This window comes from Sporothrix brasiliensis (assembly GCF_000820605.1).
Source record: "Sporothrix brasiliensis 5110 chromosome Unknown Cont22, whole genome shotgun sequence".
In the NCBI taxonomy this organism is placed as follows: Eukaryota; Fungi; Ascomycota; class Sordariomycetes; order Ophiostomatales; family Ophiostomataceae; genus Sporothrix; species Sporothrix brasiliensis.
This window is the reverse complement of record NW_024467141.1, coordinates 132014-156125: the sequence shown is the minus strand read 5'-3', so window position 1 is coordinate 156125 and position 24112 is coordinate 132014. Positions and strand designations below refer to the sequence as shown.

The window sequence follows — 24112 nt, the reverse complement described above, 5'->3', positions numbered from 1 at the left end:
GGAGACCTGAGCTGAGTTCCATCTTATATCTCGCACTTCCCTTTCCTCCTCTCCTTTGTTTCCGACTTCTCCCGTTCACGTTCCTCTGTCCTCGACCTCGCCTCGCATCTCCTACTCGAGCTTCTTGCTGTCCTTGACACACCCGTCTGGGCGCCGCCACGATGGGCAAGATTACAAAGTTGCTCCAGCCGAAGCACCGGGAGTCTATGGTATGCATCACCTCTTACTGCCAACGAGCATCTGGAACCGCACCTGCGGTTTTTGGTTTTCTAAACTATCTAGTCATTTATCACGGCTCACTCTCTTTGCTAACCGTTTGCCCTCCCCCTCTAGTCTCTCTGGCTGGCCGAATATGTTCAATCTGCGACGAACTCGCCGTTGCCGTTACTACCTAAAGTCCTCGAGCAGTTTCCGGCACGATGGCCTTTGCCCCGTGGCGACATGTACCATTGGATCCCGCTTCTGAATCGATTTGACAACATCCTTGAATGCTTTGTTGAAACATACGAGCTCCGGGATGCACCCCAAGCGCGCGACTTCGCAAACGAGATCCTTCTCCAGACAACGACACACCCCATCGATTTCCGTGACAACCACAAATGGGACTCTACTGAGCTGAGAAAGCTGGGCTTCGAGGAGGATGCCGACGCCCAGTTGATCTTGGCTGTGCTCAAGTTCACCCGGAATCTGCTGCAGCACTGCGGAAACCGTAGCATCTACGCGAGCAGCTCGCACCTCAGCAGCCTCCTCAACTCGTCATCGCTGCAGATCCTGAAAGCTTCCCTGCACGTCGGCCATGAGTTGGCCTTGCGGTACCATGCCAGTTACAAAAGAACGAGTACTACGTCGCGCGCGTTCCACTCGGCCCTACTGCAGAACCACTACGATATGAGCCTAGACAGAGTTCAACAGCTGGCTTTGCCCTTTGTCAAGACGCCGCTTTCCGGGTCCCTTGCATCGACCGCGCCCTTTGGCAATTCCACCCCCACGCTTCAGCGCACGCCCTCGACACCTGTGCCGGGTGCTTCCAGCTCGACTGCAGCGGCCGCTGCTCCCCTTGCCCCGCCATCGACAGGGAAGGGCAAGGAGAAGGCACATGGCGAGTCATCCAAGGCAATAACGACCATGTACTCCAATGACTTTGTTTCGATTGCTACGGATGGCCCTACCGGTGCTGCACCCACTGATGCGACCACTTCAGCTTCCGACGCCTCGTCCTCGAGCTCCTGGGGCGATATCAAAATCACGTACTACCCACAGCACAAGTCGCGACAGCAAGACGGTCTTGGATCCGACCCGCAAGAGTTGTCTCCGGGCCAGCCACAAAGCGTCCATGATCGCACGGGTTACTCTTCTATTCCCTCTACCCCGACACCGCTGCGCCGTGCGTCCACTGTGGGCTCGGATCGAACCCCAAGAATATCTGGCCAAGCCGCAGAGGATGCGTCGTCGCCCTTGACCCATGCGCCAACCCGGACGCCTGGCAATGCCGCTACTGGAGATGAGACCGCTGTTTCAGGCCAGCGCTATTTTGAGCTCCCGTCCCGCGTTGTGCAGTCTTCCACCATCTATGAACTCATGGCTCGGTGTCCTGCTGATATGCCTGAGACAGCCCGGTACGAGTTGCTGAGTCGCATCCGCATCGCCAAGGCTTTGCTCGGTTCGGAAGAGTCACGCCAGCTGGCTTTGGCTGTTCGTCTCCTGGCCATCACCAATCTCGCTTTCATCCATCCAGAGACTGCATTCCTCGAGCAGGTGTTGAAGCAAGATGCAGAAGAGCCGAGACGATTCCAGCTCACCTACCAGCTTGCCGAACTGATTCGCCCCGGCGCCAGCAAGTCCCCTGTTCCGATCTGGCTGCAATCTATTGCGTTGCAACTTCTTGAGAGTCTGGCTGGCTTTGCTTCTAAGACCAACGATGTCATGTCAGCAGTCAATGCAAGCGTCAACCATGGTGTCCTTCTCTACGTTTTGCGCAAGGCCGTTGCGGACATGAAAGAAGACAAGGACGAGAGCCCCGAAGATACAATTCTCCATGATGACTGGCGCAAGCAGCTCTTCTCGCTCACACTTCATTTGACAGCTGGTAATCGAATGCAGGACATTGTCGGCGCCGGCCTTATGGATATCCTTGTTGATGCCCTCAAAGTGCGGTCGCCCGTTGCAGAACGCAATTACCTCGTTGTTGTGACGTTTTTAGACACCGTCGTGCTCAACTTCCCGACGTCCTTCCAGCCATTTGCTGCCGCCCACGGTCTAGATGTTGTCTCACAGCTTCTCGTCGATACAGTCGCTGCCGCCAAAGCTGCGGTCCAACGGGGTGAGATAACTGGCCGCGAAATGCGCTGTAGCGTCATTGACTACGACATTCCGTTCTACCTGCAACAGACGCTCAAGTGGCTACTCAAGTTTATCTACCATCTCATGGCTAGCTCGTACCAATTCGGCCCCGGCAACGATCGACTTCTCCGCAATCTCGTTGACAACTCCCAGCTTCTGCAGAGCTTGCGTACCATTCTCGAGAATACCGCAATGTTTGGCTCCGTTGTCTGGACAAACGCTGCGACCACGTTGAGTCATTTTATTAACCATGACCCGACAAGCTTCGCTGCCCTATCCGAGTCTGGCCTGATCCAGAGCTTTCTCGAGACCATTACAGGCCGGCCACTGCCTCCCGCCTCATTCCCCAAGGCGCCTGGCGAATCCACCGATAAGGGCAACGGAGAGAGTGCCGACAACAGCGGATCTGGTAGTGGAGATGGAAACGGGAGTGCTGCTGGCCCTAGCAATGACCGGGGCAATGAAGATCATGGAGATGGTGATGATCACGAAGACGACGACGAAGACGATGATGACGATGACGATGACGATAGGGATACAACGTTGTCAGACGAGTCCACGCCTGATGAGACAGACGCCCGCAAAGTTCCCTTGACCCGTGAGGAGCTTGCTAGCCCCAGAAACTGGACTCTTGCCGGCGGCATCCTACCCTCGACTGAAGTCATTGGCTCTATCCCATCTATCCTCAACTCCATATCGTTAAATAATGTCGGACGGAAAATGGTCATGACATCGGGCGCGTTGCAAAGCTACTTCGAGATCTTCGAAAGCCCCGCCCACGTTCGTTGCATGGAGACTGAGACTGGCTTGCCCTCGACAATCGGTACCAACTTCGACGAACTGGCGCGTCACCACCCGTCTCTACGGCCGCTGATTACAACGGCCGTCTTGGACATGGTCAGCCGTGTGGGTTATTTGTCTGAGACAAAGGCACAGACCGATTCGTGGGGCATCCGGCTTCTCCCTCTTCCAAAATCTACGAAATCTGCGCCGACTGCTGAGGCGAGCAATAGTGTCGAAGACGTGGAGATGGCCGACGCGAGCAGTTCTGCTCCAGGAACTGCAGCAGACAATAGCGGTGTGTCAATCTCGACAGAAGGTTCAGGCACTGCGCCTCAAGACGCCTTGAACTACATCACTGCCGCGTCCCTCTTCTTGAATGTTTACCTAGGCAATTCGACCTTGCAATCCCTGTTCATCAAGCGGGGAGGCATCGAGATTTTGTTGGATCTTGTCGAGTCCCCAGGATTGCCCTTCATTCAACCCACCGCAATGATCTCGCCGACATTCCTTCAGATCTTTGCCCAAATTCTTGAAAAATCCCCGATTCTCGGCGTACCAGCCATGTTTACACGCATGATGAACGCGCTGGACGCCATCAATCCTCTGGTGCTACCCTATACAAAGGACAAGAATGAGGAGGGAGACAAGATTGAAGATCAAAAAGTCGCCGACGACAAAAAGGGCAAACTCATCGAGGGCAGCGACAAGGCCTCGAAGCCGAATAAGAGTCGGTCTGTCTTTTCACTTTTTGTCCGGCCCGATTTCCCCGCCGCCACCCCAGAGCAGATTGCCGCCGGGACAACGACTTTGAAGGCTCTCTTCAGGGTTAGATATCTGCTGTACCTCATCCAAAGTTGCTTCCCCCTCAACCGCCAAGGCACCACGTCCATGTATCCAATTGTTCTTTTCGACTATTACAAAGAATTTGTTCGGCGTCTTGGTCCCCTTCTTTCGTTCGTTATGGGTGAGGAAGCTGCTCTGAGTGCCGTTGTACCCGAGAACTGGACCCGAGCACATATTCCGGCCTTAGAAGCACTCCGCAACTCTGTGGGTGCTTCTGCATCTGCTGCTGCGACTACGAGTGGTGCTGATGCGGTGAGCGAGGCTGAAGAGCCTGCGTTTGCGGATGTCTTGTCGAACACAGCCTTTACGCAACCCAACAATGTGGACGACGCTGCGAACAGCTTCGGTGCTGTCGAACCTAGCAGCTCATCATCGGTGCACCCGTCAGCTGACAAACCAACGAAACAGGAGATGGCGTCCGACAACTACCAGAACTACCAGACGATGCGAACCCTTTTCCGGTCCTTCCCGACGGTGATTGTTCCCGATCTACAGGCTATTGGGAAGTCCTTACTTCCTCGTAGAGAGCGCGACTCGTTCGTACGGGGCCAGCACCTGGAGATCGCTGAAATCTTAGCCCTGACCATTCTGGATCAGCTTAAAGCCGTGGATGGAAGTACCGTTGCCAGCCAGAAGCATCGAAAAGTCATTCTGGAAGCTGTACAAGACCTACTTGTCGATCCGACACGGAACAGCGAGCGCCCAGATGGTACTTCGACGTCCTATGTTGTCATCCCTGTTCTTTTGGCTTTTAAGAAGCACAGTGGATTTGAAACACTCAATGCGCTGCTCCGCTCGTTTACCGAGACCATCAACAATGGTTCGCAAGATCGCAACAACTTGACGAAATTGTATTTTGCTGCCATCGGCATGAAGAGCATATTGGATCTATACGCGGTCATTGTCAATCCTAAGAACATCCAGGACTCGGCGGGTCAAGTCAGCGTTTTCTCCCGGTCTTCAGAACGACCGTATAACCAACAGCCGGCCAACCAACTGGTTATCGAAACCTGGATGGCTGTCTTGCCGGTTGTGTCCGAGCTTTGGCAATCGCCTGTCCTTGAAAAGATCTCGACCACTGTTCTTTCCAGGCTCATTGAGATCATGAAGACGATTGCCTCCGTCGATCTTGACCACGGCTACTACACGCGCGAATCAAGACCAAAAATATCGCCAACTGATGTCTTTGGCGATTCTCATATCCCATTCCCGTGGAGAGACAACGAGAGCCGCATCATTCGTGCCCATGAGCGAGACAACTTCAGCGAAGACCTTGCTGTTGAAAGCATCTACCGTGCCAACGGCAACTCGGACTATGCTCTGGAGTACGGACGAGCGGTTGTCCAAGGCCTGACTCGATCCCGCTACCCCGTACCCGCCATTGATGTTCGGCCGCCCGAGCCAGCCGCACCTCCAACTACGTCGGGTGGCAACGGGGAAGGTAGCTCCGAGGCAGCGCAAACATCTGCTCCGGACGATGGCGTTGATGTGACAGTTGCCCCAGTCGCTGGGAGCTCTGGTGAGCGCACAACTACTACAGCGCCTAGATTGCCATTTTCAATGGACGTGATGGCACTCGACAACCCCCGTAGCTCAGAAGACCTTTTGATTGAGAATCTCTTGGACGACGCTGAGTTCGCCCTGCCAAGAATTCCCATGCCTCCACCTCCACTGAGTCCGCCCCAGCCTGGTGGTTCCAGGAGTCACAGCAGTAGCAGCAAGAAGGATGCTTCTGATTCGCCTGTTGTATCCGATGTGCTTTCCAAAGAAGACGTGGTGGAAAAGCGTGCCGGTTTGCGCAAGAATCTCGTCGACCGCTGTCTTGCGGTTATTCAAATGCACCCCGATTCCGTGCAAGATATTGCCGAGCTTATTTCGGCGAGCGTGCTCCAGCCCCTAGATCTGGAAGAACAAGGTACCAACGCGCAGCAGGAGGTCGGCGAGACCCTGACAGAAGCGCTTATCTCGTTTGCCATTGACGACGAGAACAAGAAGAAACATGCTGCAAGCATCTCAGCGTACGCCTATCTGTTGTGCCTGCTGATTAATGATACAAGCTCCTTCTTCGACTGTACCCTCGATATCCTTAGAAACAACATCGATGAGTTACTTGGCTTCCTCCGTGTTCCACTTGGAGGCTCAACGGAGGACCTACCCGCTTGGTTGTCCCACATCTTCCTGCTGTTTGAGATCCTCTTAATCAAGGACGAGCAGGAAACTGGGGTGGAGTGGATCTTCCCGACTTTCGACTCCGCCGAGGTCAAGGACTTGTCGTATAAGCCGCGCACGGTCATCCTTGATGAAAAGCAGCGAAACGTCTTGCTCGACTTGACTCTCGACATTCTTCCACGCATCGGCAAAGACGACGGCCTGGCCGTTTCGGTCAGCCGGGTTCTTCAGATCATGACGAGAAGACACGACGTGGCTAAGATTGTTGGCGAGAAGAAGAACCTTCAGAGGTTGTTCCTCATGGCAAAGCAGTTGTCCGGAATTGGGGCTGGCGGCTTCTCTGAAACACGATTGAATGTCTACATTGCCACTACCCTGCGTCACATTATCGAAGACGAAGAGGTGCTCCGCCAGGTCATGACGTTTGAGATCCATTTGTTTTTCGAAAACTCCTGGGTTCATCGGCACCAGCGTACCCACGACTTGCAGACATTCCTCGACGTTTTTGCTCATATCGCCTTGCGAAACCCCACAATTTTCATCTCTGTGTTGGGTGATCTGGTCTATATGACGCGCATAACAGCAGAGTCATTACAACGGCACAATTTCATGATCGCATTGAAGGATAGAGTCGCTGGGGTGACACAGGGTGCTCAACCGAAATCGGGAACGACCGCATCCCATGACGATTCTTTTGGTCCGGCGGTGCAAGCAACACAAGAATTGAATATCAACGATGTGCGACCATCAACGGAAACAGATACTCCGGGCCAGACTGAGACCAGTGCTGATGGGTCTACGAAGCCGGCAGCCAGCATATTGGATAAGGACATGCCCGATGCGCCAACGAAGCCTACGGAAACGTCTGTCGTGGAGCACAAGCGGCCCGTTGTCGAAAACCCTGATGGTGTGATCACATTCTTGCTTGAGCAGCTGATGACGTACCAAAAGGTTGATGACGCGGAAACGCCAGCTGCAAAGGAGGCAGCCAAGGAGCCGTTGGGCTCAGACATTTCCATCACTGCAGCCCCGACACCGAACCCTACCGGCGAGGCCGGATCCGCGCCGTCCACACCGGTTCCTTTCGCGTCTGTTGCAAGCAGCCTCGAGCGTGACGTTGCTGCGTCGGCTTCTCCTGCTGGGGTGAAGGACAAGGACAAGGCGGGCCAAACTTTCCGACCACGTGACTACCCGATTTTCGTTTATCGGGCATTCTTGATCTCATGCCTAAGTGAACTTCTTCGGAGTTACTCACGGTCCAAGATGGAGTTTATCAACTTCAAACGCGGCATCGCTCTTCAGACTTTGACTCCGGTCAAGCCTCGGACTAGTGTGCTAAACTACCTTCTCAATGATATTTTGTGTGCGGGCAGCAGCAGCGGCCAGACGAACCCCCCCGAGACCATTGCGGCAAAGAAGAAGGCAGCACTTGCGGACCAAGCGAAACGACTTTTGACCGCCCTAGTTGAGAAGACGCCGGAAAAGTTTACGGCAAGAACTCCCAGCATCTACGAGTTTGACGAGGATTTGGACCTCCAATTTGTCCGGCGCTTTGTCCTTGACACAATACTGAAAGCGTACAAGGAGGCGGCTAACTCGTCGGAGCCAATTGATGTTCGCTACGGCAAGATGGCTGCCCTGGGCGAGCTCATGTCTGCTATGATCGGTGCCGACAAAGAGCGCTCGTCCATGCCTTATGCAGAATCGCACTCGTACATGCAACTCCGGCGTCTCATGTATGAGAAAGGATTTCTCGCTGCCCTGACACACTCCATTTCCGACGTCGACCTGGCCTTCCCAGGTGCGAAGCGCACTCTGAAGCATATTTTGCGCGTCCTCAATGTCCTCACCGCAACAGCGATTATGTTGAGCCGTACCAACATCATCCCGTCATCTGCCTCGGCAGATGCAATCGAGTACGATGTCATGTCTTCATCATCTCTATCGGATATGGAAGATGACCGCGAGGAGACGCCCGATTTGTACCGCAACTCGTCACTCGGTATGCTTGAAGGTGGTGATCCGGACGACGAAGAATACTCAGACTCTGAACATGACATGTACGACGACGAGATGGAGTACGACGACGAGATGACAGATGACGGCGAAGAAAACCTTAGCGATGATGATGACGACGAGATGGGCCCTGTCGAAGGCCTCCATGGTGAGCCTGGCGTCGTTGAGCTGGTCATGGACGACGGCGAAGACGACGAAGACGACGAGGACGACGAGGAAGACAGCGACGACGTCGGCTCTGAGGAGGATATGGAAGACATGGACGATGAAATCGAGGAGGTCATTGAGGACCTTCACGAAGACGACATTATGGAGGATGACGGTGCTTCCGAGTGGGAGAGCGAATCTGAAGATGACGAGGAGGCTGATGACGACGATGGCTATGACGATGGTTACGAAGTCGAACCGGCTGGGCATCTTCACCAAGTACAGATCATCCCTGACGGCGACAGAATTAGCCGCTTTGACGAGATCGTCCGAAATATGAACGCTGATTTCGGCGGTGATGACGTTGAAATCGACCACTATGACGACCCTTATATCGAAGATGGCGTCGAAGAGGAGGACGACGATGAGGACGACGATGGCATGGATGAGGAAGATTACATTTATGACCAAGACTACCCTAACGAGGACTCCTTGGCACAAGAAGATCCTGCAGGTCTAGCCTGGGAGACAATGGTCGCCGACCCCCACCGCCATCATCATTCCCACCACGACCATGGGCACCCGTATCCCCTTCATCGTCACCATCGCTTTGGTGGTAAGTGGGATTCTTCTCGGCAACTTTTTGCCACAAATATGCATAATGTTGTTTCTTCTGTTAACCTTTTGTTCTGCAGCCGACTTCACCAACCTTTTCCGAAATGATCGCACCGGCCGTCACAACGCCAACGAGGGCATCAACCCCATGCTACGGCGGTCGCGTGGGGGAACTCGGGACGGTCAACGGCTACCGTCAACTATGTTCCGCCTCGGTCTGCCAACAGGCCTCTTCACTAGTGCGGATAACCCCATGGCTCTTCTTAACGACTTGATGAACAACTTGCCCGTTCTCAGCTCTGGACGAGCTGGCCAGCCTCTCCATTTCCAAATCACACAAGGGCCGCATGGTGAGCTTAGGGAAGTGAGCATGCCTGTTCCTCATGATTTCCGCGCACATCACGACAGCCGCACATCTGACTCGCGTCGCGACGCGAGCGGAAACACCGAGCCTGCTGCAGCCATCGCCTTCCGGCCTTCCACGACAACCGACCGCTGGACATCGGAAGCTCGCGTGGTTTTCGGGCCCAACATTAGTGAGGGCATTCGCCCTGCAATTTACACTCGCATCCTCCACGCCCTGATTCCCCCGGCCATGGAAGAAGCACGCAAAGAACGGGATCGCAAGCTAGAGCTTGAACGCCAAGAAGCGGAGCGGAAAGAGCGTGCAGACAAAGAACAGAAGGAACGCGAAGCTAAGGAGGCTGAGGAGCGCGCTCGGAAGCAAGCAGAAGAAGAGAAGGCTGCTGCTGAGATTGCTGCCGCTGCTGCTGCAGAAGCCGCTGCCGCTGAAGCTGCTGCCGCAGCCGGCGACAATGATAACGACCCAGACGCTGACCAGGATGCACGGGGCGACAGGGACACTTCTGAGCCCATGGAAGGCGTCGAGACGAACACTGGTGCCGATGGCGAGGGTACGAACGAGGCACCAGATGTCGCCGCGCAGCCAGAACAACCACAAGAGCGTGTCATGGCTATTATCCGCGGTGCCGAAATGGATATTACCGACCTCGGCATTGACCCTGAGTATTTAGAAGCGCTTCCAGAAGAGTTCCGTGAAGAGGTTATTGCACAAGCGCTCACGGCTCGCCGTTCAGAGGCGCGCCAACAGGCAGAGACGACCGGCGAGCTTGACGAGAACTATAACGCCTTCTTGGATGCCTTGCCCGACGACCTGCGCATGGATATTGTCCAACAGGAACAGCAAGAGCTCCGCAGGCGTCAACGAGAAGAGGACCGTCGCCAAGCTGGCAATGCTGCTGCGGCAGACAATGCCGCACAAGAGGAAATGGATACGGCGAGTATTCTCATGTCATTCCCGCCGCGTCTTCGTAACGAGATTCTGCGCGAACAGGGCGAAGAGCTCTTTGATCGCCTGCCACCGGAGATGGCAGCCCACGCAAGAAACCTGCTTGAACAAGAACAGCCGCCAGTGCATCGCGCACCCCGCCTTCGGGAAGGACTTGGCCGCAGCCACTCTGAACGTGCAAGTGAACTCGCTGGCGGTCCATCCGGTCGTGCTGGTGAGTCTGCAGCCGACAACAAGTTGGTGGCCAAGATTGAGCGGCGTCCTGTTGTGCACATGATGGATCGGTCTGGTGTTGCCACCCTTCTGCGTCTCATGTTCGTGACGCAGCAGGGAACAACACGGACTTGCCTCTTCAATCTCTTCATTGATCTGTGCCAGAACAGGCAAAGCCGCCTTGAGATCATCAGTACTCTTCTTCATATCCTTCAAGATGGAAGCTCGGATATGGACGCTGTGGAGCGGTGCTTCAACCAACTTTCTGCTAAGGCAAGACAGCCTCCCAAGGACAAGGAGAAGGATGCAAAGTCTGGCTTTGGCAACGCTTCTTCCGGCGCTGTGACAACGACCCCTGGCACCAGTGGCAGTCTTAAGCGGACTGCCAACAACACATATTTTGCTGGCCCGAGCTCTCTCCAAGCATCTCATCTGGATAGCTCGCCCCTGCTTATCGTGCAACAAGGTCTAGACCTTCTTGTGGATCTCTGCAGCCGCAACCAGCACATCCCGTCCTTGTTCCTGACAGAGCATGACTTTATCGGGTCGTCTCTTAGGAAATCGTTTGGCAATCGCAAGGCCAAGGGCGTCCAGTCCAAAGCGTCGCGTTTTGGCATCAACTCACTCCTGCTACTGCTTGAGAAGAACCTCGTTATGGAGAGCTCGTCCGTAATGCAGCTGCTTGCCGAGCTCCTGAACAGAGTGACACAACCTCTGCAGGCTCTCGAACGTGAACGTCGTCGCCGCGAACTGGCCGAAGAGCAAAAGCGCAAGAAAGAGGCTGAAGCAAAGGATTCCGTTGAAGACAAAGAAAGCAAGGACCCTGAGGGCAGTGACGCTGCTGCTGCTGCTGCTGCTGTAACGTCCGCTGGCACGACTGCGGCTGGGACCGGCACCGCCGAAGCAACCGCCATACCTTCCGCCGCCGCCGCTGCCGCAGGAGACAGCACAGCATCTACGTCCAAGCCGGCAAACGCAGCCACGAGCGCAGCGGACCAGCAGTTGGCCAAGGAGCGCGACTTAGTGACTCCCTTCATTCCGGAATACAACCTGTCTCTCGTTGTCAATATCTTTGTTGCGCGGGAGTGCAGCTCCAAGACGTTCCAGAACACGATCTCGACAATCAAGAACCTGTCGTGCATTGAAGGCACTAAGCAGCGCTTTGGCCAGGAACTTGCACGCCAAGCGAAGACCCTAAGCAACAACATTCTCCGCGACTTGGACGAGCTGCTGCCTTACATCGAAGCAGCCAAGACGGGCACGGAGATTCAGGGCATTGCGCTGGCTAAGTTTTCCCCTGGCGCTGCAGAGCAAAATAAACTGCTGCGGGTGCTCACCGCGCTCGACCACCTATTTGGTGTCCAAGCCAAGAAGGCAGAGGCGGAGAAGGACGACGCCGCGAACACCCCTGATGTGGCCGAGGAGGACTACATGGGCAGCCTCTACCATAACGCGACCTTCATCAAGATGTGGGGCCGCCTGAGCTCGTGCCTGAGCGCCATCCGGCAGCGTGACAATATGCTGAATGTTGCAACTATCCTGCTTCCGCTGATCGAGTCTTTGATGGTTGTGTGCAAGAACGCAAACCTGCCGGAGTCTAGCGAGGCGGCTTCCACCCAACAGATGTCGCAAAGCCTAACACTGGGCGGCAAAGACAAAGAGTCTGGCGGCTCCAGCAACGACAGCATGCTGCTCCTGTCCAGCCCTCCGCCGGAAAGCCGCCCTGTGTGGGATCTATTCTTCCGCTTTACAGAAGAGCATCGGCGTATCCTGAATGAGCTTGTCCGCAACAACCCCAAGCTCATGTCGGGCACGTTCTCGCTGCTGGTCAAGAACCCCAAGGTGCTTGAGTTTGACAATAAGCGCAACTACTTCAACCGCAGCGTGCACGCCAAGACAGGCGCCCAGCACCAGCGCCCCTCGTTCCCGCCGCTGCAGCTCTCGGTCCGCCGTGACCAGGTGTTCCACGACTCGTTCCGTTCGCTTTACTTCAAGTCAGGTGACGAAATGAAGTACGGCAAACTCAACATCCGGTTCCATGGCGAGGAGGGTGTTGACGCCGGCGGCGTGACCCGCGAATGGTTCCAGGTGCTCTCCCGACAAATGTTCGATCCAAACTACGCCCTGTTCATCCCCGTGTCTTCGGATCGCACAACATTCCATCCGAACAAGCTCAGCGGTATCAACGATGAGCATCTCATGTTCTTCAAGTTCATCGGTCGCATCATCGGCAAGGCTCTGTACGAGGGCCGCCTACTGGAGTGCTACTTCAGCCGCGCCGTGTACAAGCGGATCCTTGGCAAGCCAGTGTCGGTCAAGGACATGGAATCCTTTGACCCGGAGTATTACAAGTCGCTGGTGTGGATGCTGGAGAACGACATCACGGACGTCATCACCGAGACCTTCTCAGTTGTCGACGACGAGTTTGGTGCCACCAAGGTCGTGGACCTGATCCCCAACGGTCGCGACGTAGCGGTAACGGAGGAGAACAAGCACGACTATGTGCGGCTGGTGGTGGAGCACAAGCTGCTGGCGTCAGTCAAGGACCAGATGAGCGAGTTCCTCAAGGGCTTCCACGATATAATCCCTGCCGAGCTCATCTCTATCTTCACAGAGCAGGAGCTTGAGCTGCTCATCTCCGGCCTGCCAGACATTGACATCGACGACTGGCGTGGCAACACGGAATACCACAACTACAACAGCGCGGCGCCCCAAATTCAGTGGTTCTGGCGGGCGGTGCGTTCCTTTGACAAGGAAGAGCGGGCGAAGCTGCTTCAGTTCGTGACAGGCACGTCCAAGGTGCCGCTCAACGGCTTCAAGGAGCTGGAGGGCATGAATGGTATCAACCGCTTCAATATCCACCGCGATTATGGCGACAAGGACCGGCTGCCCAGCTCGCACACGTGCTTCAACCGTATGTGGTCTCCCCTCCTGTCCTTTGATACTTACTCTTCCGATACGTTTTTGCTAACCATTTCTTTTATAGAACTCGACTTGCCTGAATATGAGACCTATGACGCCATGCGCTCTCAGCTGCTCAAGGCCATCACTGCTGGTAACGAGTACTTTGGTTTCGCGTGATTTGGTGAATGGGAAGAAAAGAGACATAGTATAGACTCTCGAAATGTTCAGAAAACATTTGGTCTGACCACAAAGGAGTGGACATTCTTCTGGCTGTTTGTCTTTTTATTCCTGATTTTGTTTTACTCATTTTGCAACTGTTTTTTCGAGTCTTGTTATTTTTGTTTTTCTATTACTACCTTGTTCTGCATCCAGTTTCATTCCATGTTTTCCTACTCTTTCTTGTTTCTATTTCACTTGTTCCGCTCCCTTTCCTACGATCTTCCTCTCTTCGGCTTCATGTTTTATACTTTTATGTTATTTGTTGCCTTGCCAATTCCTTCAAACGGCATAGCATAAGCAAACAACGGAAAGGAGTTTTTTATCAGTAACATAGAGGCCGATACATACATAGCAACACATATAGTCTGCCTTCTACGTGGATGGATGGCAAGGGTTTGTTCCAGAGTGCAGTCTAGAGCAAACTCTTGTCTCTTCCCGAGAAAGCGCAACACACGTCACACTGTTTCTTAATTTTTCCTTTATTTCCTTAATGAACAAATGCTGGAATCGTAGTATCATATAGGATCAATGTTAACAGCTGAGTGATGGGAAAGAGAAAGGGTTAAAACAAACTCGCGTAATTGGACAGGAGATAAAAATATATATAAAAAGGAAAGGGGTATATTTTTCTTTTAAAACACAAGCAAAGAAAAAGCAACAAATGCTGGAGAATAAGAAAAAAAGAAAAAAGTAAGACACAAAAGAAACGAGGTAGCTATGTAAAGCAGGGATCCCCCCCTCTCCCAACCCAAAAAAGTCCCAAGTAAAATCAGCGCTCTTGTAGTGCTCCATAATATAAACGCGGTCAAGGCCACCCATTTTCTAAACGGTCGTAAAAAATGCTTTCTGCTCGCGTTCATAGTCACCTAGTAAAGCTGCTGCGCGACAGCAATCGCTAGAAACACAGTCAGGGCGTGAAACGGCTCTCTTGTATTCGGCCAAAAGCAGCTGGTCTGAGGCCAAAGACATGATAAGTTGGTCATAGCCCAGTACCATGTCGACCATAGTTTGGGCAACCAAGACCCGAGAGGCGCAGATGACGAAGGTGACGACGGTGGCAGCGACAACAATGGTGGCAGATCCTACCGTTCCAAGGCTATTCGCCGCGCCTGTTTTGTCTGGCCGTCTTGAGATTCCTACTTTCGTGGCGTAGCTGTGTTGAGAGAAAACGAGAACAAGTTAACAGGAGTTCCTAAAACAAAAGCCTGCAGTTCCAAATTGAAAACATACCATTCACCAGCTGCCGCTGCTTGTTGAGCCAGCTCTTGGGCGCATCCTGCCGCCGCTGCAGCACGACGTGGTTGCTCTGCAAGCGGCTCGTCAGATCGTACCACGCCGTCGTGATCATGGCGTTTTCACGCTGCAGGTTCTTGATGGTCTTTTCATCTGCAGCACGCTGTGCTGCATGGGCGGCGGCCATGGCACCGACGCTGCCACTGCTCGGGCCGGCGGTTTCGGCGGCCTTGAGCTTCTTTTGCAGCTCAGTGCGGTCGTGGTCCGCAATATCGTATTGCTGGCGAATAGTTAGTTGTGGTTCATATATGACGTTGATAGCTTGCCGCCAGAGAAATCCCACCTTCTTCAGCTGCTTCATGGCGGTCCGCAGCTTCTCGTTCATCTCAGTTGTCTTGCGGACTTGCTCCTCGACATCTGCAGCAGGTGGTGCTGTGGTGGCTTGCGTTAGCGACGGCAGTGGCTTCTCGTCGGATGCTGTGCCCATTGTCTTGCGCAGTTCCTCCTTAGAAACGAGCGCTTCGATAAGATGCTTCTGTTGTTGCTCATTGTCCACCTGCAGCGACCGGAAGTCTGTGCGCAGCGACTCCAGCTCCTTCTTGAGAGACTCCGAGATTAAAGCATCGGTCGACTTGAGCTCTTCCAGGGCATCTACAGATCCCTTGCCGACAGCACCCAAGTCGGCACGGAGGCGCAGCATCTCCCGGTGCTTGTCTGCCACCTGGTTCTCCAGCTCTCGCGAAACCGCCTTGTGTCGGTCCAACTCCGAGGTCGTGTCCTTGAGCTTCTTCTGCGCCTCGATCCAAAGCGAGCTACCCTCTCCTATCGCACCGCTCGCCAGAGCCTGCATTTGCGCCTCCAGGAGCGTGTGCTTTTCGAACATGTCGTTGTACTTTTTCCGGGCGAGCTCCTCCTTTGTTTTTGAGATTTCTAGGTCGGCTCGTAGGCGGTCGTTCTCGGAGCCCACGTTAACATTGCTCCGTAGGAGGTTGTTCTCAGCACGTAGCCGAGCAATCTCCAAAGTGTAAGCCGACGCAGGGTCGTCTGTGTGCTGCAGCTCTTCCTCAAGATTAAATGTCGCCTTGGAACCACCCGGGCTGGCCGGGAGGGTGCTACCGGTCCCTTGCAGGAGCTGCTGTTCAAGCTCGGCGATGCGCACTTCGCTCATCTGGTTTTGGTCTTTCAGGCTCTCGAGTTGCGCATGCACCGCGTAGATGTCGGCTTCCAACGCAGCCTTCTGGATGCGGTTGTCCTCGATCTGCTGTTCCAGGCCCGACACCATCTCCCGGAAGCGCTCGATGGTCGCCTGCTGTTGGTTGACGCGTTTTTGCAGGGCTTCAAACTCTTTGAGCGCCTCCTTGTTCTGCCCGACTTCGTACAGGGCCTCCTCCAGGCGCATCTCAAGACCGCGCTGGGCCTCAAGCTTCTGCTTGTACCGGTCGATGGTGTTGGCCTTCTTACTCAGGTCATCGTTGGCGTGTTTGAGCTCCTGCACCTGGTCCTGCAGCTGCTCGACGAGCACAGCCTTTCGCGAGAGCTGGCTGTTTTCTTGGGCCAGTCGCTGCTTGGTCTGGCGGTCGTCCTCGGCTTGTCCTTCTTGGTTACTGATGAGGTCGTCCTGCTCGCGCAGCTTTTCTTGCAGGTCCCGGATGAGCTGTGATTCGCTGGCGCCGTGCTTCTGGCGCTCGAGGTCCAGCTCCTTCTCTTTCCGTTCCAAGTCTTCTTTAATGACTTCGTACGAAATCTGAAGGTGTTCGAGGCGCGTGTTGGTGTCGGCCAGCTTTTTGCTCACACGGTCGTAGTCGGACGCGAGCGTCGCCAGCTGGGCCTCGGCGACCAATCCCGGGTCTAGCCCAGCTGTGGCTTCGTCCACCGACGCGTCCACACCGCTTTCGGCAAGTCGTTGGCGCTCTTCATCCTTGCGCTGCAAGATGGTCATGATTTCGGCCTGCTCACTCGTACTGAGGTTCTTGCGCATGACGGGAATGTACCTGGTGTTGTGTTCGCCAAGCATGGCAGCAGCCGTGAAGATGGCAACAAGCTAGACGAGGTCAGTATCAAAGGCACACCAGAAAATTTTGGAAACGTCTGCAGCCCTAGGACTGCAGCCCTAGAAGACGACCTGCAACACACCTGTGCAATGCCCTCGGCGTTTAGGTTGTCCGACACGGCGCGCACATCGATAGTCCGCGGCAGGAAATCAATGGCGCCGCTGCCGTCCTTGTGGATGATGTACTTGGTCAGCGCCTTGAAGACAGACTGGATGTTACGCTTGTTTGTCAGCCAAGCGGACGAGCCGGCGTGCTGTTCGAGCTCATTGGGGTCGTATTCCGGGTCGAGATCGTGTAGCATCTGGGCAAAGACATGGGCGTCGGCGAGGTCCTCGAGACGATCGACCCTGCGGTCCAGGGAGAATGTGTTGACCCATGTTAGAAGCGCCGCTTGGCCCGCTCGGCTGATAGACTGATGCTGTTGTTGTTGAGGCATGGTGAGAGGAAGAACCGAGGGAGGATGAAGCAGAACAGGTTAGCCACAGGAGGCTATCAGGGAAGCGAGTCTAGAGGATGTCGAATGGATGCGATTGTTGATGCTGCAAGAAGGCTGTAATGAAAGCGGCACGCAAACAAAACCGGACATCGACTCTTAGAGGCCGGCGTAGTCCATTTGCAAGATCGAAATGGGCGACACCGAGGCGAGGAAAAAGGGTGACCGTGAATAGATCGAGTTGGGATGAAATGCACGATGCAAAGGCGAGACAGCCAAAACAGGCAGAGACGCCGATCTCGAGTCGTTCACGAGCTGCGGCTGCTGCACGTCAGCGGCGAGTCTCTGTGCGCTTAGAAGGGTGCGAGCCCCTTGCCAGTAGAGAGAAGACAGCGAACCGGAAACGAGGTCGAGAATGAAGATGGGGGAAAAGGAAGGGAGCGAAACGAAAGAGAAACGAAGCTTCAGACTTGCTCCGCTATGCGAAATGACACACGCTAGCGACAGCTCCAATATGGCAGGCGCGTACCTTTCCACCACAACGCGCAGGGAAGTGACAACCCAGACCCCTGGGATCGTCGCAAACCGAATTCATCTACGAGACGTCCGCTGGAATTGGGAGGTGTGGATGGGAATTACGGAATATTACAGAAGCCAGTGAGTACAGTCCAGGCCCAATCAGCCCCCATGACAGGCCTGTGCATAAATACAGCCCCGCCGGTCCCGTATCAGGTGCCTGGAGCCGCGAACGCAGCGGGAAGCCGCATGCCACACTTTTCGCTGCCTGGTATTAGATTAATCGTGAGCGTCACCAAATTGAGAAGCAGAGACAAAGGCACTGCAGCCACCTGTTCTTATTCTGCGGGAAGAGCCATCTACGAACCACTAGTACGGAGTATTGCTCTGACGACGCGTTCTGACATCCTCAGTGGCGAATACATGTAAGATACATCTCGCCCTGGGTTACATTCCGTCGCAACGGCCGCCAGGTTCCATGCTAGATGAGGGTATGAGCTGACCTGGCAATTGCTTGTTCGGCTACAACGTATGGAATGCATCGCGGAGAACGACACGGATGTGGCGACCTTGAGGAGAAAGCCACCGGCTAATACGACTTGTTCAAGGCTGCTAACTGAAAAATTGTCACGTCACGAAACACCAAGTAGCATCAAAAACAGTAAACAGTAAACAAATGACTTGAAGTTTTTTTTATTTTTTGTTATTTTTTGGACTTTGCAAATGTTTCCAGCCTAACGCCGCCCGATCCCAAGAAAGCGAAACAACGCAGAGTGATATTAGTGTCGCATCCAATAGAGAAAAAAGCAAAACCCAACGACCCGTTATCCATCAAGACCGCAGCTGTTGAATGTCAACAGCTATTTCGTGTGTCGTATCGCATCCATCGGTCTTCCTATCGTATTCGTCGTTGCCATATCGGCGTCGTTATATACATGGCTTACTCCACAGACACGACCTTGTCCTCTTCGACCAGAGCCTGGTATTTGCTGCCCATCGTCTGGACAGACGCGAGGACCTTTTCGCCTGCCGTCGCAGCGAAGCCCCTATTTCGTTAGTTAGCGATGAACAATGTAGCCGGGAAACCGATAACGTAGACGGTAGAGACCTACTTGATCAGGTTGTACTCGTGTGTGATGATGCCACCGGCGTTGATGATGGCCTCCTTGGCTTCGGAGATGACCCAGTCGGGCGTATTGCTCTCGTAGGTGACGACCACTTGCTTCTTCAGCTCGACGGCTGAAGCGCCCATAGCGAGCGACAGGATGCCGGCGAAGAACGTTGACGGCTTCATTTCGATGATTGACGAGGAGGTTGACGGGACGAGTCGCAGAGGAACTTTGTTTCGGCGAAAAAGCGGAGGCCGGTTGATGTCGAGGACGGTTGCGGTACAATAGGAAGTTGGTGGGATTCAATAAACGATGATAAGGTGGTTATCGAAAGGAGGCGTTCGATGGGTAGTGTTGGCGACGGTAGATTATTTAATGGAGTTTAGGAAGCGTTGGTGCCGATGACGAAAGGCGAGGCAGGCACTTTCCACTTTATTCCAGAATTCCAGAGGTGCAGATGACTGAGAATTGGCTCCTCCACATTATTGTAAGGCAAGGCGGCGGGCCCACATATTTTCTACAACCCAAACCCCGTTAGCCAATCAGAACAACGTTTTCTCCGATCTGCTGAGGATGCATGCCGTGTGCACACACCACCTTTTAAAGTAGATTTTTTTGTTATCTTCTGAAATCGACGTTCGTTAAAGCTGCTTCCTTATATAATAAAAAAGCAACGTACCATCGTCTTACGCGTTGCGGCACGGAAATACAAAGTTATCGTCTGTATCATTCACATCACGTGCTTTATCATGTGCGGCGCTAGTCCTATAGAAATCTTTTCACCCCACATAACCACATGCAATTCGTCCCGCCGGCAGGCGCGTTACGGCGCAAAAGACTGTCATACCTCATGCAAGCCTCTTTTTCCATCATAGAAATTTTGCGTTTCGGCGTTTTACCGTCATCCGCAGGAACCTCGCTTCTTCTGCTTGGCTTCGGCATCCACATATTTGATGATCTTTTTTTCGACACGAGTCTACATACCGCCACCAAGAGAGAGACCACAGACAAGCACAGCTCCAAGTCGTGCTAGAAGGCCTCGCTTTCTCTTCATCTCGCGTACTTCGTCTCGTCCTTCTTATAGCATTCACAATGGGTGACACCGCCAACGAAATCAAGCTGCTTTCGGGCAACAGCCACCCCATGCTTACGCGGTTGGTGGCAGACCGGTAATGAAACTCCCGAGTTTTCGATGCTGCAATTACCTCCTCTGGTCTTTCATGGCCTCCTCTGTGCCTCAGCTAACATAAATGCACCTCACAGCCTCGGCATCGAACCCGCAAAAACGCTGAGTATGTCGGAAGCATTCCTCTTACCACAGATTGGAAAACATATGTTTGCTACGTATTGCTAACTCTGTTCCTCAACACAGGCTTGAACTACTCGAACCAGGAGACCGTAAGCTCTCTGCGGTACTTTTGAAACTGAATGAGATGAGACGCGAGCAGCATCTAACAAATTCCACAAGAGTGTTACTATTGGCGAGTCTGTCAGAGACGAGGATGGTGAGCCCCTTCTACTTTTATTTGGCTTTTACAGTGTACTTGTTTACTGACATATTGCCCCAAAAGTCTTCATTCTGCAGTCAACCGCTCCGGGCGACATCAATGACGGCCTGATGGAGCTTCTCATCATGATCCACGCTGTATGTCCTCGTAATGGACGGCCTTTTTTCCCTTTGGCCTACCAATCACCACATGTCTAACCTTCTCAGTGCCGCACGGCCTCCGCCCGTCGCATCACGGCCGTCGTCCCCAACTTCCCTTATGCCCGCCAGGACAAGAAGGACAAGAGCCGCGCTCCCATCTCCGCCAAGCTAATCGCCAACATGCTCGAGACCGCCGGCTGCAGCCACGTCATCACTATGGACCTGCACGCCTCACAGATTCAGGGATTCTTCAGCGTCCCTGTCGACAACTTATACGCCGAGCCCAGCGTCCTGCGCTTCATCCGGGAAAACCCCAAGCTGCAGCGCGACGAGACCGTCATTGTCAGCCCCGATGCTGGCGGTGCGAAGCGCGCTACATCTATTGCCGACGGCTTGGAAATGGCTTTTGCCTTGATCCACAAGGAACGGCCGCGGCCCAACGTCGTTGGCCGCATGGTCCTGGTTGGCGATGTCCAGGACAAGATTGCTATTTTGGTCGACGATGTAGGTTTTTTTATTGGCCCCTAGAGACGTTGAGGTGTTTCCAGGTTCGAATATGCTTTTTTTGATAGCTACTAACATACACGTTTCAGATGGCCGACACATGCGGTACTCTCGCAAAGGTAAAGCTATCTCCGCGATATGACTTACATGTCTCATGGCTGCTATATAAACAAACTTAGAGGCATAGCCCATACTAACTCAAAGACAGGCCGCTGCCACACTGAAGGAGCACGGCGCACGCGAGGTGATTGCCATCGTGGTACGTTTTAATTTTCCATCTACTATTGCCTTTAGGTTTATTTGGGTCGACACTAACTGTATTTTAGACACACGGCATTCTGAGCGTACGTCTGAAACAAAGCGCTGACCGTCTATGAAGAAACGTGCTTATACGTATACTAACTTTCCAATAGGGTGGCGCCGTAGATACCATCAACAAGAGTTGTCTGTCCCAGGTTGTTGTCACCAACACCGTTCCCCTGGGCGACAAGCAGGAACGCTGCCCGAAGATCAAGGTCATCGACGTGAGCAGCACCATCGCTGAGTCCATTCGCAGGACACATAACGGCGAGAGCGTCAGTTATCTCTTCAGAAATGTGCCTGTGTAAGGCACGTTTATCTAAGATGAGACATTGGTTAAGGTTGAGGGTGGCCGTTTGTCATTTATATCATTGCATTATTGTCTTTTTTGTTTTCAATTTTGTTGTCGTGCTTTACATATCACAGGAGTATATCACAACAGATCGCTATTGAATGCGAATGCGGACACCGCACCAAAGTAGAATTGGTTTTCTGGAATCATTGGGGTTATCGAGAGACAAAAAAAATATTTCTATCAGCAGTTGGTATTGTGTGACCATAGTACATCCGAATGTAGATTGTCATTGTAAAGACCACGTAGTAATTCGTACACAATGGCCGTGAAATTGTTCTTCCGCTAGCTAGTGACTTCAAGATAATATTAACATTTCCTGGCTGGTTTGCCAAAGTATGATCAAGATGACGAAAAATAATTTTTGAAATAACCTTTTGATTTTTTTTGTTGTCCATAATAAAATTTTGACTGTGTCCGCATGGTAGAAAACACAGATCACAGCTTATACCAATATACGACACGCAGATAGGGCTCGTGCGTACACATATATGCAGTCTTTTCCTCCCCGCGGCCGCAAACAAAAACAAAAATACCACTGCGAGCCGCGAGGGAGTTTTGAGTTTTGTCCACCACAAGGCCTTCATCCACAGGCGGCCCCTTTCCCATCCTTCGTTTTGCCTTCCTCGTCACGAAGAGCTCTTTGCAAGTTTCCTTGAAAAACACAAAAAAAAAGAATCCATTGCCGTGGCCCTCTTTCCCCCGAAGCTCTCGCTCCCGACCGAGTGACACAAAATAAATGCACAAAACAACATTAAAAAGGAGGAATAAAAACGCCCTAGAGTAGTGGAAAAGACACTTTTTCGTTTCGAAATGTCGTCTCATTTTGTTTATTTTTGTCCCTTTTTTGCCTTTCTACTTCACTCCCGCCGAGGCGGGAAGCGTCGCATGCTGTCGTCTAAATGCTTTACTTGTGGGAGCTCGCGCGCCGCTTGCGCAGGTCAGCCTTCTGTGCCTTGGCCTCGTGGACACGCTTGGCCAGGATCTGAGCGTACTCAGCCTGGTAGAGGTTAGCAACTGGTGGATACATAAACAGAACGAACAAATTATGGTGCGACACGGGGTACGTACAGCCTCGTCCTTGACCTTCTCGTTCTGGCGGCGCTTCAGGGCAATCAGGTGACGCTTGTGCTGCAAGCGTTGCGGGGTGATCAGGCGCTGGATCTTGGGGGCCTTGGTGTAGGGCTTCTTGCCCTCGCCCTTCGGCTGGACCTCACGGCGAATGACGTATTTCCGGACATCGTCCTCCTTGGACAGACCGAAGAACTTCTGGATCTTGCGGGCACGCTTGGGGCCCAGGCGCTTGGGGTGGACAACGTCGGTCAGGCCGGGGATGTCGGCCTCACCCTGCTTGGCGATAGACAGAGCCAGGACGGACAGGTCAGCGCTGACGATGCAGCCGCGGACCGACTTGCGCTTGCGCTCGCCGGACCGGCGGGGACGGTAGCAGGAGTGGCCGTCAGACAGCAGGAGGCGGACACGGGTGGGCTGCAGTACACCCTGCTTCATGGGGAAGCCCTGCTTGTCGTTGCCACCGGTGATGCGGACAATGTAGCCCTTCCACTCGTCACCTAGAGAGTCGGCGGGGACCTCGGCACCCATCTGTACGCGAGACGTCAGTTTTCCGTTCCTATATTGTATCCCACGTGTTCTTTCTCGAAGTCGGCCGAAAAAAAAAGTCGATTTAGGTGCAGGGAGGAATGGTACGAACCCGACGCTCCATGAAAACAGCGAGCTTGCGCTCATCTTCAACGTCGATCAGCTTCTGCGCACCGGTCGCCGGGTTGCTAACGTTCAACTACAAAAGGAAGTTGGTTAGTCCAATGCAACTTGACAAAAATAATGACAGTATCACCAGCGTCAGAAGAACAGTAGCATAACAGCAAAATTGTCGTCTAGTCGAAAGAACATTTTGCCCTGTGTCCTCTTCTTGTCTCTTTGTGTGTCCGTCCATCAATGTCGTCGGCTCCGTTTGGTTCCCGTCTCAATTTCCAGGTCAATGAACCCGTGGCTTGTCGTCGGTTTGTCGTCGCCTTGTCATCGATTTTTCGTGATTTCTCCCAGACGAGTTCATGAGGACAATTCATCCATTCGTAGCCGGGACGAGGACACAGTGCAAAAATATTCCTTTCACCCGCCTTGCTCTCGTGTTGCCATTGCTACTGCTGCTTCTGACTTTGCTTTGCTGCTTTGTAGGTGTCGTCGAGACGGAAGCAAGTGAAGATAGAACGAACCTTCATGCTGGGCGGTCGTTTCTATGGATTCCCTTTTGGTTGGGAAGTAAAGAGAAAGAAAGATCGCAAGGAACAGAAACGTCGGTGAATTCTGTTTTTTGGTTGTCGGAATGGAGTTGGGCGGATGATGGTACAAAACCTCGCGGAAAGGAGAATTGGTGCGGAATGTGTTAT

General features: G+C 53.3%; 5 protein-coding genes across 5 annotated transcripts; 2 read left to right on the top strand and 3 right to left on the bottom strand.

Moving 5' to 3' along the window:
- Nucleotides 1-161: 161 nt before the first annotated feature.
- SPBR_08053 (E3 ubiquitin-protein ligase HUWE1) lies at nt 162-13516 on the top strand (the record flags this gene model as incomplete). The annotated part of the gene is made up of 4 exons (XM_040766291.1): nt 162-209; nt 334-8914; nt 8994-13349; nt 13422-13516. The coding sequence occupies 4 exons, from the start codon at nt 162-164 to the stop codon at nt 13514-13516; spliced, it is 13080 nt and encodes a 4359-aa protein (XP_040614322.1).
- Nucleotides 13517-14694: 1178 nt separating this feature from the next.
- SPBR_08159 (microtubule-binding protein) lies at nt 14695-17278 on the bottom strand (the record flags this gene model as incomplete). The annotated part of the gene is made up of 4 exons (XM_040766397.1): nt 14695-14711; nt 14789-15071; nt 15135-16832; nt 16925-17278. 4 exons carry the CDS (start codon nt 17276-17278, stop codon nt 14695-14697), a joined length of 2352 nt encoding a protein of 783 aa, XP_040614321.1.
- Nucleotides 17279-18731: 1453 nt separating this feature from the next.
- SPBR_08756 (uncharacterized protein) lies at nt 18732-19085 on the bottom strand (the record flags this gene model as incomplete). The annotated part of the gene is made up of 2 exons (XM_040766994.1): nt 18732-18837; nt 18904-19085. 2 exons carry the CDS (start codon nt 19083-19085, stop codon nt 18732-18734), a joined length of 288 nt encoding a protein of 95 aa, XP_040614320.1.
- Nucleotides 19086-19992: 907 nt separating this feature from the next.
- Nucleotides 19993-21660, top strand: SPBR_08362 (ribose-phosphate pyrophosphokinase; the record flags this gene model as incomplete). The annotated part of the gene is made up of 8 exons (XM_040766600.1): nt 19993-20054; nt 20164-20192; nt 20273-20298; nt 20369-20405; nt 20472-20545; nt 20615-21052; nt 21261-21311; nt 21508-21660. 8 exons carry the CDS (start codon nt 19993-19995, stop codon nt 21658-21660), a joined length of 870 nt encoding a protein of 289 aa, XP_040614319.1.
- A 951-nt stretch (nt 21661-22611) lies between these two features.
- SPBR_08477 (small subunit ribosomal protein S6e) lies at nt 22612-23944 on the bottom strand (the record flags this gene model as incomplete). The annotated part of the gene is made up of 4 exons (XM_040766715.1): nt 22612-22704; nt 22776-23306; nt 23416-23502; nt 23939-23944. The coding sequence occupies 4 exons, from the start codon at nt 23942-23944 to the stop codon at nt 22612-22614; spliced, it is 717 nt and encodes a 238-aa protein (XP_040614318.1).
- Nucleotides 23945-24112: the final 168 nt, after the last annotated feature.